The sequence below is a fragment of the Amia ocellicauda genome, chromosome 10 (genome assembly GCF_036373705.1).
Source record: "Amia ocellicauda isolate fAmiCal2 chromosome 10, fAmiCal2.hap1, whole genome shotgun sequence".
NCBI lineage: Eukaryota > Metazoa > Chordata > Actinopteri > Amiiformes > Amiidae > Amia > Amia ocellicauda.
In genome coordinates, this window is record NC_089859.1 from 29,901,391 (window position 1) to 29,917,324 (window position 15,934).

General features: G+C 38.4%; 1 protein-coding gene across 2 annotated transcripts in view; it reads right to left on the reverse strand.

The window, feature by feature from the left end:
- Positions 1 to 273: 273 nt before the first annotated feature.
- Positions 274 to 15,934, reverse strand: part of slc66a2 (solute carrier family 66 member 2) — a 39,462-nt gene continuing 23,801 nt past the window's right edge. For both annotated transcript variants that reach the window (XM_066715860.1, XM_066715861.1), the window contains one exon: positions 274 to 5,023. In XM_066715860.1, the coding sequence (XP_066571957.1) occupies positions 4,816 to 5,023 (208 nt within the window). In that variant the 3' untranslated portion in view covers positions 274 to 4,815. The remainder of the gene's footprint in view (positions 5,024 to 15,934) is intronic.

The following is a 15,934-nucleotide window of genomic DNA, read 5'->3' on the forward strand; positions in this document are numbered from 1 at the left end:
ATTTGCATCATGAATTGATTGGGAAAATAAAAATCATTTGAAATTTCTAACGTAAACAAATTCACTTGTGGAACACCATTGTAGAGAAAAATCCATCATCAGCAGCAGGTTTAATACCAAGCAGGAAGAGGTCCATCTGACCTTTTCCATTGGCTGCACTTCCAAATGGCCTCCTGTGTTTATCAGCAGCTGAATAGCTCACATACCTCACTTTGTGAACTGCGCACACTGCAAACAGACACATTTCTGCAATGAATTACACACACAAGACTCTTTATTTCATTAAACAACTTTTAATCTCTCTTCCATAATTTTTTGTTCAGACTAGTCAATTTTGGCATAAAGACATTAACAATGGTCTTTGCATACTCTTCATATGGTGACCACATTAACTGACCTTTTCATAACAACAAAAAAACATTTATAAAAGGAACTCCATAAAATGTAATATAGCAAAACAATTAAGATAGGTCAAAACAACATCAACAAATAGTGCAAGAAAACACCAGTAAAAATGCCAGTACAGAAAAAAGAAAGTGTAATAACTATGGTATCCCACAGTTTTTAACAGTAACTTGTATGGAAAACAATTTGGTTGCAACGGTACATAAACCTGTTGGATATACAATGGGTCATAAAAAGACACAGACAATTAATTTTCCCCATGTCTTCAATGAAATTAAACTAAAGACATTTAATGTGTTCAACATTATGGTCCTGTGCAAAACAAAAAATGCTAAAGTCACACTGTCAAAAATGTAATAAAGCAGAAAGCTTTGGAGAACTGCTTCTCGATTCACTGCCAAATATGAGCATGTTTTCAGAAACGGTTCAGCATAAAAAGCAACTCCTAAAATGAACATACAATATATGGAAGGAAATTAAAAATATTTTCATATATTTTGAATTCAAAAAAAATAATAGCAATAATAAAGGAACAAATATGAAATTGTTAATACAAATATAAATTTCATAAAGAAACGGAACCCCCAAGATCACAGTTACGAAGAATTGGTTACGGGTCTCTGGGCCTCAATGGCCTATTACAGAGATTTACAAGTCGCGTCACATCAAATCATTTGACCTACACAAGGCGGATGACCTGGTCCATCCTCTGCATACAACTACACCAATTACACCATTAGGATGGAAAGGCAGAAACTGAGGCCCTTGCCTTATTATACTTGACTATGCTGACTGAAGCACCGTTTAGAGATGAACAATCTGCCAAAAATGGAATACTAATGCAAATATGATCATAAACCAACTTCTGCAGAGCAAGACATTCATTTGGAAAAGCAGCAGCATAGCCGGGATGGAGAGAAGGACATAAAGAGGCCTTGACTGGTTGTGTATACGTTTCCCTTTATGCTCACTGTAAGAATGCAGTAAAAATGAGAAAGTAAGACGAGTCATAGGAGATATTACTGACCTAACCCAACAGAAAAGTGTGATACTTTCTAGAATGTCAAAAAGGAGTTTCCACCGTCCTGAGTTATCTAGCAGATTCTGAGTATTAACCCATAATGCCTTTGGTCATTGAAGTGCAGTCAAGTGGTTAAGCAAGATGTCTGAATATTGAGATTCCCGCGATTTCTATACTGACCGTGTCATTTGCCTTTTTGTGCATTTCCTCTTCAATTCAATAAATAATACCATAAATGAGCTGCAATTGACTTCTTTGTCGCAGTGTCCACAAATGATCAAAACTAAGGGTATCGTCCTGAATGCGGTCTTGTTCATTTTGTTGCCCAGAATGAGTCCTTGCATTATAATCCTCATGTTAAATCAGTACATACAGAATATGCGTTTCCCTCACCCTGTGATTATTGTGGTTATAGTCAGTGAGTAACTGATGAACCAGTGTATATAAAAACATATTACGCCAATATAATATTCCTAAATGTTCAAAATAGTGAGGGGTATGAAGTATTCAGCAAGTTCGCATAACACAATTATACATGGGTTCACAAAGTTAATAATGAATTCTGAGAAAATTAGATAAAAGTCTTGCAACCGGCTCCACAGAGTCCAGACAGCAACTCTGTTGAGGAGTTTTTGGCATTAACCTCAATAGTTATGATGCTTCCATTGTTATTACAAAGCATCCTTACAAATCAAGTATAAGAGACCTGGCAGCCTCAGAAGAAAATCCAGTCAATTGTACAGAAGCTCTGTAAGAACTAAAGGCCTTCTTACCATTGCCACCCTAAATACTGAGCGTTCTCAATGGAAATGAACGTTTTAGGTTTAGAATGTATTAACTGGTATATTTATAAATACTATAGAAGTTCTCTGTATCAAAAGGAAAATCTAAATATTTAACAGTCAGTAATGCCAGAGCATGAAGACTTTATGTGGCCACTAGGAGCAAATGTACTTGAGGTGGTTAATATTAATAAGTTCAGACCTGCTTCTGTATTCTATGAAGCCATCTGCCTGGTTAGAATTCCCACCACATAAACACTTATCTGTGCGAGTCCTCATTGGGGACCTCTACCTACTTAAGAGTTATACAAATGGAAACGACACAGTGTAAAGCACATTGGTGGTTACATGGGATGACAATAAATGTAATATATGCTTTGTGTTTAATCCTAGCTCTAAATGAAACGGTAGATTCAATTATTTGACACAACCCTGTTGTCCCATTATTCTGCAGCTGTTTAAATACCAAATACCTGCAGGAAAAAGCTGACCACCCATGGAGTTAATGGTCAGAACAAAATCTGACTAAATCCAGCAAAACATAAAAAAGGCGCAAGATGATAAGGTAGCATAAATGTACTGAAGATAGCAATGCACCACACTTTCTTAAATACTCCAGGGGAAGGTTGTGTGCACTGTTGAGCAGCGTGGCAATGCTGTGAAGGCTGCTACAGTTCCTCACATCCTGTTTATACACAGATGTATAATTTGTGCACACAGAGCGGAACAGAAGTGAAATCTTGCATGCTGAAGTGATGCATTTCAGGGAGCAAACGTACACAGGGAAGCAAAGGCAAAATCACACACACATACCAAAATTAGAAAGGGAAAAAAAAATTGACATTGGTTTTCTTTGAAAAAGAACAATCTCTTGGGCAGCAAACTTGCTGGAATAACGATCGCCTCCCAGCAAGCCTTTCAGTTCACCCTGCCTGAAAAACGCATGCTGTGTTCTTTGCTCCGTGTTAATGCGGACTCATGAAAAAGCCCTCGACATGAAGTCCATCTCTATGTGGAGATCCCAGCACCAGGAATAACTTTCAATGTACACCAAAGCCACTTTAACTTATAAAAAAAAAATAACCTAAACAAGATGACTTTGACATGCCTGCAGGGAAGGGAAAGAAAACCCACACACACTAAAGCGTCTGCACTGTGGAAGAGACTGGGGAGGTTGTGAAAGATTCATGATGTTCGGTCTGCTTTCTAAACAAAGCCCGCTCTCTCTCTCGGTTCGCTCTCCTTCTTTGAGGCCTACTGGCACAATTGACGTTAGAAACCTCCTTGTCGAGTGAACATAGTACAGCATGTGCAGGCAGCAGCACTCCACACTGACAATGCCCATTGGTCTCCTGCTTCTGAAATTAATCGGTTTTACATGTTTCTGAGACTTACTGAGGCTAAAATATTCCTTCATAACTAAAGCTGAACCCCCATCCAGCCAGTGTACCTTTTCCATTTAGCCTTGAGGACTGAAAGTAATATAATGACTGAGTGGGACTCACAATCGCTATTTTATATATGTATAATTTATGTATGTTTTAAATAATATTATTAATCTTTGAGACTTCGCCAGCTCTGGGAAGAACAGAAGCTGGCACTAAACTCTTGATGCGCGCAGAAAACGCTGGATCATGCCAGGAGAAGTCGCTGTCAAAAGTCTGAGCTGAATACCATTAGAGTCTTCAGTCAGACAAGTAACCTCTGTGGTGAGACTGGCAAAGGCGGCAGCAGCAGGCATACTTAAGAGTAAAGTACCTGTCATGGGGTCTAGATATTCAAATACATAATTCAATCCCTTGAGGCAAGAAAACACTTGGAATGCGTTTACATATAAGAGGCTTCTAGAACTGTCTAGATTATCGGGTATTAAACAAAATAGCTCCTAGCTTTGAATTACTGACGATGTTTAAATAAGTAACATGTAAGTAAATCTTTACTGCCTCTGATTTTACTTCCCTTCTAAAAGTTTACATACGATGATAAAAGCGTAGGCAATCAAAGTGAAGTCACGTACATGGTAAAATCATGGGCCAGATGCCATATTACCATGCAAAACAGCTGTAGTAAACCTTCATAAGGGTTAATTGTGGAGTATTACCTCCTTATTCCACACAATAGCAAATTGACATTGCTGGAGTGACTCCTGTTATTTTCTGCTTGACGTAACATTTCATACTCTAAAGATCGGTGTCGTTACACATTCATGAAGAATTCAATCAGTCTTTACAAATAAACCCCAAAAATATAAATAAAATACTTCCATGTTTTTTTTTCTTCTTCTTCGATGCTAAAAAGTAACCAGCCCTTTATATCAGTAAGGCATAGGGATACATGCACACAATCATTTAAGTCATGGGCCTGTTTTAGAAAAAGTTTTTTTTTTTCCTTTTGTGTGTGTATAACAGACAGTAAACACATATATAAAAATATAAATAACAGACAGTTCTCATTGGCATCTCCCTCAATTACAAAATAAAAAAACAAAACAAACACAACCACAAATAAAGCGTAACAAGTCATTTCTTTCCCGTATGAAAATGAGTCACTGGCCTGAAGTATAAATCCCATGATGCTTCAGGAGTGCGTCTGTGTGCCAGGGCCAGCTCAGAGTGCCTTGGCGGAGGTGGTGTGGACGGTGTGCGAGACAGGCTTCTGGGGGTAGCGGCTGTAATAGTAGACCTGGAAGAGGATGGCAAAATCCACACACACCTGCAGCAGTCCACAGATCCAGAACTGGACGGGCGCCTGGTTGACCAAGAAGTAGCCCGTTTTGAAGGTGTCCCCACTGGTCCACATGCAAACCATCTTGATGCTGCCAACAGACCACAGGAGAAGTAAAAAAAAAAAAAAAAACAGCACATTCAAGCAATCAAATTCATTCCACTTAAGCAAGAGGTCTCCATAAAATGCACAATGAGGCATTTAAGTATATATAAGCCAGTTATGATTGAATAAAAATCATACATAAGTAATTGAACTGCAGTAATGTAAATGTAATGTTTGCCGGTACCAAGGTATAATAATATATCAGCTCTTTTACAGAGTAATTTTTAAGCTAACAAAAAAGGCTCTGTGTGGTTGTAATAAGGACCACTGAAATACTGCAGAATACTGCAGAAAAGAACACAGCACAACACTACTTCTTTTGGAATTACATTTTAGAGGTCTTGAAAATATATGCACTGGAATACTAGTTGGGGACACATGCACATTTATATTTTTTAATGTGTATGTAGGCGACATCAAGTTAAATGTATAATTATTACTTACGTAGTAACCTTTAAAGTATTTATGTTTACATATGAAATGGCTTTAAAATGGCAAATATATTTAAATTATATATATCTCTATGCCTACTTATTAATCTCACCTGTGATTAAAGCAGAACTGGAAGTAATTCTCTAATGGTTTGTAATTAGGTCAGATATGAATGTGTTACCTGGAGACAATTAAGCTAGTTTTAAATTCAGAATCATACATACAAATAATAATTTAAACCAAAAAGCAATGCAGTTTCTAACTCAAGGGGAAATTTTTTTGTATTTATTATTCAAGGGACATTCATGTAAGATTGTGGAATTTAAAACACCAGCTTAAACAGGTAGGCCTACATCTTAGAAATGAAGTCTGGAATGGTAAATTGTACGTACTACATGAAACATGCTTAAAAAAAAAAAAAAACAGCTATCAGGAATCTGCACCAGACTACTTCATGTACGGTTCAAAGTTTCCATTGAAACGAATACATCTATTTTTAAAATGGAAGGTCGTATGAATAATCGCAGAGGCTAATAAAGTGAGATTTCTTCCTGGCAGAATTTTGCTCGAGAACAGCAATCCTTTACTCTCTATCGGCAGAAATACAAAAACACATTTATGATAAGAAATGCATTACAACTGTCCACTGACCATTTCAATAGAGGTGTTTGTGTGGGACGATCTCCAGACTCCGTATCAGAGCCAGGGTTAGAAAGCCTGCAATTAGGCTTTCAATTTTTATTTCATCCTCCCAACATTTGTCTCAGGGAATTGTATGTAGTGTATTAACTAGATTCAATATTAACTTCTCCCTTGGCAAATGATAAGTAGCTCCACAGACAGGGTGAAATACAGTAGCAGACTGTAGGTATTTTGCATGAATTGTTTGTATATTTTCCTTCGTCTGGCAACCACATTTAAATTAAACTGACCTTAACAACGGATTGTAAACAAAGGTAGACTCTTATGCAGGAAGGATGACATATTTCAAAGATATAGAAGTTCAGCCAAATAATCCGGTTATACTCAAACTACTACTCATTACTTACTATTCTATTAACATTGATAGTCAATTTGAAATGACTGGTAACAGCTTTAGAAAATTATATATATTTTTTCCCCACCAGTCATTCCCCCCTTTGGTACCCAGCAATCCGAGTTCCCAAAAACTGTGCCGCTCTGCTCCAAGCCACAGTCCCCACGCCAGCAGGGAGACAGCGTACATGTCCTCAAGCCATCTGCTTGCTTTCGAATTGCAAGTGAAGAGCACACACTGCAGAGCAATCCTGTCAGACAAACGTATTACACAGTTCTCACTGATAGCACCATGAAAAGTTATTTTAATAATAAACTTGTTTCCCTGAAGGTTTCACGTTCCGCTTCATCCCACACAGTACTTGGCTACAGGCGAGAGGGCAAATCTTGAACATCCTGCACTCGGCACAGGATCTTACTGAAAAAGCCCAACTTTTATTTTATATTGTCAATACATTTCATTTTTTAATATGGGAAAATCCCAAACTGCATGGACGAGCACGCTCTGTAAGGAAACCTCTGCTCTCCACAATAATAAAAGACATTGCTTTTCTGCAGTCAGACTTTTCTGTCATTTGCCTTCAAAAGGTAAAACTGAAAGGCAAGTTTTGAGATGTAGGAAGAGAACCAATTAAATAGTTGAGCCACTTTCTACAGCAAAGAGATTATTAAAGATGTGTGGTACAGTGCATCTGGATGAGGAACCAAGGAACAGTTGGAAATGATTCATTACTTTAATGAAACACAAAACAAATGTGGGAGGAGTATTCATTGTCGGACCGTGGGAGATGAGATTTCTTAGGAGCAATTACTCAGAATTCTTTCCGTGCCGATTCCCAGTGAGTGCTTGCCAAGCTCAGTGGAAAGGCAATGGGAAGTCCTGCCTGAAAGCGAGGAGCTCAGGCATAATAGTCTGAGCTCAGAGGAAGTTTAACGGCACACTGTGAAGAAAGCCGGAGAACGTTTTATTCAACACTGTAGGCGAGAATCACACCGAGAGCTCCTGGAATTGAAGGAGGGAGCAGCTACAAAATTACTTTTTTTATTTTTCTTAGGAGTGCATTATTCCCATTAACATTATCCTTCTTTGTGCATTCTTTCGAGCAATTGAAGTGCATTTTGATACCTTAATCCACCCACCCGAATATTTCAATTCGGCTCCATCCTTCCCTCTTTGAGCTCCTCAGATTGCTATGGAGACAGGGATCGGGTGTATATACAAAAAGAGGAGGGAGGGGGACAGATAAGCTCTCGAGTTGCTGTCAAAAGTTGCAGTAATGGCTATAGCCTTTTTCTTTTCTTTAATTCAGTTGAAACTTGGATAAAATAACCCAACATTCATATATAAACTGGTACAGAAATGCTGCGTGGGCAAGGTATATAATACCACCTTTTGAAGATCAAACCTGTTTTCAAGAGAAGGAATGTCAAAATGATTTAATGGTTTAGCATCTAAATTCAGTATTTTAAAAAATCCATATGTTTCTAGGCAGCACTGACCAGTGTGAGTTGCATACGGTTGTGGTCAGTGCTGGGAAGTACAACGACTGGCCAATCATGAAGATGTGTCTGAGCAAGACGGAGACTCGCTGTCAGGCTGACGTTTGATTTCCCAGAGTTGATGGCGGGGGCTGACAGGCGACAGGTTTTAAGATCTACCCTTTCATACACACTAATATATTTTGTGAATGTAAAAGAACTACACCCCTGTCTTACGAGCACATCTCCTGAAATATATATATATTTTTTCTTTTGACTATCGTTCCTCTCATCCCATTATTCATCTCCCAGCTTCAAGTCTAGCTACTCAAAACTGACTGATATGATATGCTGATAAGAAAGTTGCGCATATCATAGATTATTTAATCAATGCAAAAACACTTCTACTTGCCTGCACACAAATGTAGTCATTGTAAAATCACATCACCCTTCATAGGGACAGACAGTCTTTTTACAAAAAAGTTTACAAAAAAAAAAAATATATATATATATATATATATATATATATATATATATATATATATATATATATATATATATATATATATATATATATAGAATAACGCATGTACACTCTCATATACATGTGATTTGATGTGTGGATGTTTTGGTAGTTTTTGAATGTATTGTTTTCGTTTGTTTAAATGCATCTTATGTAAAACACCTTCAGAAAAGGAAAAAGGGAAGACAAATGTGTCAATAATTCAAAAATAATAAGAAATAAAATAAAATCTAGAGCACCTGTAAGGCTCAGATGGTTACTATGGACACCACAGAAAAGCATGAGGATTTGATGGTTTTCTGCCAATGCGTTAACTACTGTAAACATAGCTAGCACCTTGTTCAGAGGCATGAAGAGCAAATAAAGAGTGTTCTAATGCCACTGCCATGTAAACAACGGTTGCCAGCGAAACCAAGGCCGTACCATTCTGGTCATAGAAACACAGGTTAAGAGTCGTGTCCTGAGCTTTTAAGGAAATGTCACATCTCTTTGAAAACAGAACAACGAAACAATCCATTGTGCCGCTCCAGATTGACTCAAGTATTGACTTGGTCAATGTAATGGGTTTTCTAGTTTTGTTTCTCAGTGCATTGTTGTACTGCCATGGGACCCCTAAGCTCCCAAAAACGCAGCATCTCCTTTGGGACGATCCGTCATGATGGAAAGTTTACAAGTCAAGAAACAGAATAGTTTACATCAATGTTTCCATTTCCTTATTATCAAATTCATAACACCTTTATTGAGGCTGCACTTATAGAGGTTTTTGTGACAATCTGGAATACTGTGGACAGTTCTGGGCTCCACACTTCAAGAAAGATATCGCTGCTCTAGAGGCAGTTCAGAGGAGAGCAACCAGACTTATTCCAGGTCTGAAGGGAAAGTCCTACTGAGAGACTGAGGGAACTGAACCTTTTCACCCTGGAACAGAGGAGACTACGTGGGGACTTGATTCAAGTCTTCAAAATCATGAAAGGCATCGACCACATCAAACCAGAGGAGCTTTTCCAGATCAGCAGGGACACACGCACCCGGGGACACAAATGGAAATTGGGCTTCAAGGCATTCAAGACAGAAAACAGGAGACACTTCATCACACAGAGAGTCGTCACAATCTGGAACAAACTCCCCAGCGATGTGGCTGAAGCTGAAAATTTGGGAACATTTAAAAATATACTGGATAGGATCCTTGGATCTCTCAGTTATTAATGGACACCAAACGAGCACGATGAGTCGAATGACCTCCTCTCGATTGGACACTTTCTTATGTTTTTATTAAACCCCAGACAACTGTTTCTGTTCATCGTTTATTACAAATGTTATAACAATGATAAATCTGGGACCATGAGTCACAGTCCCAGACACAGCCGTCTCAATAAGCAAAACTCAGTGGAATTCTTTATTTTATTTTTTATTTATTTGCAGTCTTTCTGGAAAGCATCAAGATCAGTGACAAGCTATTAGCACTTTTTAAAGAGAAGGAACCAAAACACAACTCACAAAGTTGGGTGTGATTTTCTCAGTACTAAAAGAAAATGCGTTTTTAGAGTGGCAAATAACGAGTACATATTAATTGCTTTTCTACATGTCAATACCAGATTAAGAGGACAGATAATTGAATTGAATTGAATCCTAATCTGCATAATCACATTTGCCAGTCTACTAATCACATTTTACTGCAACAGACATTTCAGCTTTCTGCTGCACTCGTTCTTCAACACCATTCAGCTGCTTTAGCTAAATGAAACTCATCTAGTCCCTGTCAAGCTGAATCATATGGGTCACTTGAAGGCTGGTAACCTGGAACATCTTTTCACAATCACACCTTGCCCTCATTTTCAAAGGAATATGAAAACTATAAAAAATAACGGGGTCTTATCAATTTTTTCTTTGAATAATTCATTATTCTATCATGACCTTCACCCTTTAATTCATCCAGCAAACTTTCAATAACCTGACTCGGCTCTTTCGCTCTATTCTTTTCCTCTCAGAAGTGCCCCGCAATTTGTCAGCTCGATCTGAAGTAAGAATGTGGCTTAAAAACGAGCAGAATTACAAGAGCACTGACCTGTAAAGAATGATAAAAGGATAGGATTTTTTTTTTTTTTTTTAGGATCAATTCAAGAAGCCACTGCGAGGCAAAGAATTCCTAAGCAACACATCATGAGCGGGATTGCTTTTGGTTCACAATAGGGGTTGAATTGCAAATACATTTCTATCTATGGGATTTAATAGGCCAGTAAATAAGGAGTCTGTCTTTTTCTTTTGGGGCTCTTAGTTCCAGCCGATGCCGTTTGTTTACAACTGAAAAGATACAGAGCGGACCATGGTCCACACTGGAAAATGCCTGAAACCATCTCTCTTTTCAGTCACATTTAAAACATAGTTTATAGAAATGCAATAAGGCCGACATAACGCTAAATAAGGCACAGCCGCGATTCGGCTCTTTAAGCGTAGACCTTATAAGGATCCAGGCAGTATTCTGAAAAGTCAAATCCCACAATGATTCATTATCATAGGGTTTCAGAAATGAATGCCTGAGGTCTAAGCTTTGATCTGGCGGGTACAGAAACCAGAACGAGCAAACTGTATTAAACCCGTAGCCAACCTGTCAGAGAAATATCTAATGTTTATTGTATAGATTTTGTTTTGTTTTTAATAGAGCCGCAGTACAGAGAAGAAAAATAAAATCAATTTCAGTCTGCATACTTAAGAAAGAAAACAAAACATCCAGAGGTAGACGATTGCACCCCAGGCTTCTGTAAAGAATATACATTAAAACAACAAGCATCTTTTTCCCTTACTGAAGCCTACACCACCACTTGTTATTTTGCCTTTGATTCCTGCTAGGCTGTTTGAATGTCTATCCCCAAAAATGTAAATAAATGTGTGTGGGGGGGAAGAAATGAAGAGACAAAGAAGTCTAGGAAATGGTCTCACCCACGCCCAACCCAGCAAGAGAGAAAGTAGAAATGTATTAATTCAGTCCATGAATTTGATGCAAGTGGAATCCTTTTTTTTAATTAAACAAATTCTGGTCCAACTTTTCAGCAGCCTATTGATCTAGTTTAATTATGGCTATTAAAATTGAACTCGCAGCAGCATCCATTTGATACATTTCAGTGCTTTAAAAAGGGCAGAAATGCTCCAGTAATCCTGGATGCTAATGAAGTCACCCCCACACCAATCAACTAATTCCAAGAGGTGTATAAACTGTACAGCAATCTAAAAAATGTTTGTATCTCTCATTAGTTTTAACTTCAAATATAGTTAATCTGCTTCATTTTATTAATCTTGTTCTTTATACATACGTCAAAACAGATACACTTGTCAGAGGTCTCACAGAGTATTTCAGTACTCTATATAGTAGCTGAAAAAAAAGCTTTTAAAGGGTACTAAACCATATTTGCTATTCACCAGATGACAGCAGATAACATAGGTGTCTTGGCAGCTAGTTGTCTTTATCAGTTCAAGGAAAATCACCCACAAGGGTACAGTACACTCGCAGTATAGTTTACTATGGACAAGGGAGAATAAACAGAATGTAAAGCGGATTTTCCTTGAACCAAAACGAGGCACAGACTTGTACTGCACAGTCGACTACATTCAAATACGTTCATATCTTGTTTTAGATTGACCAGTGGCCTATGAAAAGGGTTACTTAACATATATTATAATTTGCCATAAGCTATGAATATTAATGAGGGAACTAGCACTATGCCCTCGGACTGCCTACAGTAAACAGTCAGAGAGCATCCCCTTTGAAGTCCTCGCTTCTTCAGCACTGCAGGAGAAGATGGCTTTTCATTTTGAATAACCTGATCATGCACATGTTCTTTGCAGCAACAAAATGTGAGAAGTTTAGAAATATAATAGTTCAGACAGCAGAAAGAAAACACTGCCAAATACACCCCAGCAATATTTAAACTCCAAGTCTCATAAGGAAAAAAAGTTTTGAAATGTTAAATGGACACAGCTAAAACAGAGAGGGGAAAAGTGATTTTTCCCCACCTAGCTTTAAGGAACAAGACTGAATATCACAAATGTAATTACTAACCAGTTAGGGGATTTGGAAAATAATAATAATTATTATAATTATATAAGTAACACTTAATACTTAAACCCAATAATTGCCCAATTCATATAAAGTGTTACTGATGTTGTAGGTTTCTCCAGATACTTGCTGACAAATGGAAAGAGCTGGAATGGTATAGGTCACAAACAGATAAAATAGTATTATAAATGAGAAACTAAATGGTATTGGTAGTGATCGTGAGGCCCTGCTTTCACAATCTGTATTCATACCATAACATAAGATCAGCCAAGCTTTTGCCCTCCGGCTCCACGGGAGGTTTCTCTCCCCCCTGAGCTCACCTTAGGACACCTGCGTTATGGCTTGACAGCTGGACCGCCCCAGTCAAACTCTACAGGGACCTGCCGCTGTCCCCAGAGTGGGTCGGTAAAAATATTTTAATTGCAGAGGCCAGAGAAGTAAATAAAAGCACTACGTTCAAGATAACACTGAATTGGGAGCATTAGCTAATCTGCTTCATTTTCATCTGAACAACTCTCCTTTCATACAACACAGAACCTCTCTAAGATTCTTCCTATATGTTAGGAATGCATGCGGTGCAGATTTTGAACAAGAGGTCCAAATCCCCCCCCCTAATAAGGTACTGTGGCTATCAAAATCATGCATGGCTTATTACAGAGTCTCTTTTTCCTTGCATGCAAAGGCTAAGGAGTAGCCAGATACGACAGATGCTAGAGCAGAAATTGTAAATGAAGTAAACGCGTCCTCATTGCCATGCAAATACCAACGGAAAATGGTGCCATCCAGTACAAATGGCGAAGAGCAAGGTTCAGCATGCTTTAAGGTTTCAATGCGCTTCAATTTCACTCCATCTATATATACGCAAACAACAGTTTGCCTGTGTGTGTGAGCATGCATGTGTGCAGAGGGGGGATGACAGTAGTAAAATCACTTCAGTCTACATGCAAAGGAATGATTTATTGAAAACTGCACAAGGACCAAATGCAAAAGGCTCATATGGAGAAAACATGGGTATAGTAAAAAAACATGCCTCTCTTTACTTGTGCAGCTGAATACCCTTTCCTAGATAGGCATTTAAACACTGTTAGGGAAATATCCCACTAAGATGAACATGAATCCTTGTGTTAAGTGCAGAGAAAACCTACTGCGTGGTGCAAGATTTACGTTCCTGTCCATTAAAAAGTGCACAGTGACAAGAGATGGAACAACAACCTGGAGATGGTCTCTGAGCTCCTACTGGCTGTGCAAGGCAGGGAAATCTCTGCCAGGGCATGTGACAGAAATATGAAGGGAAAGCTCTGGCTGGGATCCATCCCGTTTGATTAGAAGTGAAAGCCAAAGACCTGTCTTACACCCTTAGGAACAGGACTGGCCCATTGGTACTGAGGTCTGTGGTAGCCCAGCCTTGGAGCACCAGTGCTGCGATTCCCTGTGTGGCTGGACTGCATGGAAATAAACTATTAATAGTCGCTGACGTCTTAGAAAGCGAAGCAGGCGAGATATTAAGTGGCACTGGGTTCTATAACCAGATGATGACTAAACCCCCTTTCTTTTGAACAGTTCCCAACAAACAATCAACTTAGATTTCTGTTCCGCTATGTACAGCAACTGCAGATTGCATGGTGTTCAGACAGAGCTTGTGCTAAGTACCGATTTACACAAGAGTCAGTGACCCTTAGCACTTCACGTTTTATAGCTGATGTTAACGACAACAAGAACCACAAAGCATGAAAGCATTAGTGGCATCAGTATTTATCTAGGGCAATAAATTACAATTGATTACAGGTAGCATTGATCTGCATCTAAACTGTAAACCTCTATCTGCTTCAAATTGCAAGAAGTGTTGCTTTAAGATACTGACTGATGTAATTAGAGCAAGTGTAAACTTGTTGTGGTTGAAACCTCATTATTATTATTATTATTATTATTATTATTGTTAATCTTTATTATTATTATTATTATTATTATTACATTGCCATAACTTAGGGTGTACTCATCTTTTTTTCTCATTTTCACTTCTCATCGATTAATCACAGACTTTAAAAACAATCATCTTTCCACACGTTTGACAGAAAGCCATTTTTGGATGGCAGTAATAAAAGCAGTAGTTTGAAATTAAAATTAACAATCTCTTCGGTTCTTCAGAGAGTCCTATGTTTTTGAGAAGAGAATAAAATCACAGGCGAAAACTATGCTTTGCAGGTTAAACTGACTATGTGATTTCCAACATAAATTTTGCTAAGAAAATGATTCATTAGCATGTGCCAGAGTAAATGATGAACATAGGCACATAGCTATTTATCTTCTTGCACTTTAATTAACTGTCAAACTTTGTGGCAATTTCACCCGAAAATAGACATGCTACAGTGGTTTATAACTAAAGCATATCTATATGAATAAACATGCATGTCGGGCAATATTTAATGTGTCTTGAGGATAGAAAACAGGTCTGCCTCACCCAGGGCTCCATGAAAATATAAACCTATCAATATAATATTAAATATCTTTGCTTACTTGTCAGAATACCCTATGCATTCTTGAAGGCAAGTTTAAATAATGCATAAATGCGGACCTGTCATCATTTGCCAGACTACAGAAAACGTGCCCTTTGTGAAAGTAGGGAAAACTGATGTGACCTTTATATCATTTTCAGTCATTTGGGGATCTGAACCTTTATAGGCTTATACACTCACCTAAAGGATTATTAGGAACACCATACTAATACTGTGTTTGACCCCCTTTCGCCTTCAGAACTGCCTTAATTCTACGTGGCATTGATTCAACAAGGTGCTGAAAGCATTCTTTAGAAATGTTGGCCCATATTGATAGGATAGCATCTTGCAGTTGATGGAGATTTGTGGGATGCACATCCAGGGCACGAAGCTCCCGTTCCACCACATCCCAAAGATGCTCTATTGGGTTGAGATCTGGTGACTGTGGGGGCCAGTTTAGTACAGTGAACTCATTGTCATGTTCAAGAAACCAATTTGAAATGACATGGTGCATTATCCTGCTGGAAGTAGCCATCAGAGGATGGGTACATGGTGGTCATAAAGGGATGGACATGGTCAGAAACAATGCTCAGGTAGGCCGTGGCATTTAAACGATGCCCAGTTGGCACTAAGGGGCCTAAAGTGTGCCAAGAAAACATCCCCCACACCATTACACCACCACCACCACCAGCCTGCACAGTGGTAACAAGGCATGATGGATCCATGTTCTCATTCTGTTTACGCCAAATTCTGACTCTACCATCTGAATGTCTCAACAGAAATCGAGACTCATCAGACCAGGCAACATTTTTCCAGTCTTCAACTGTCCAATTTTGGTGAGCTTGTGCAAATTGTAGCCTCTTTTTCCTATTTGTAGTGGAGATG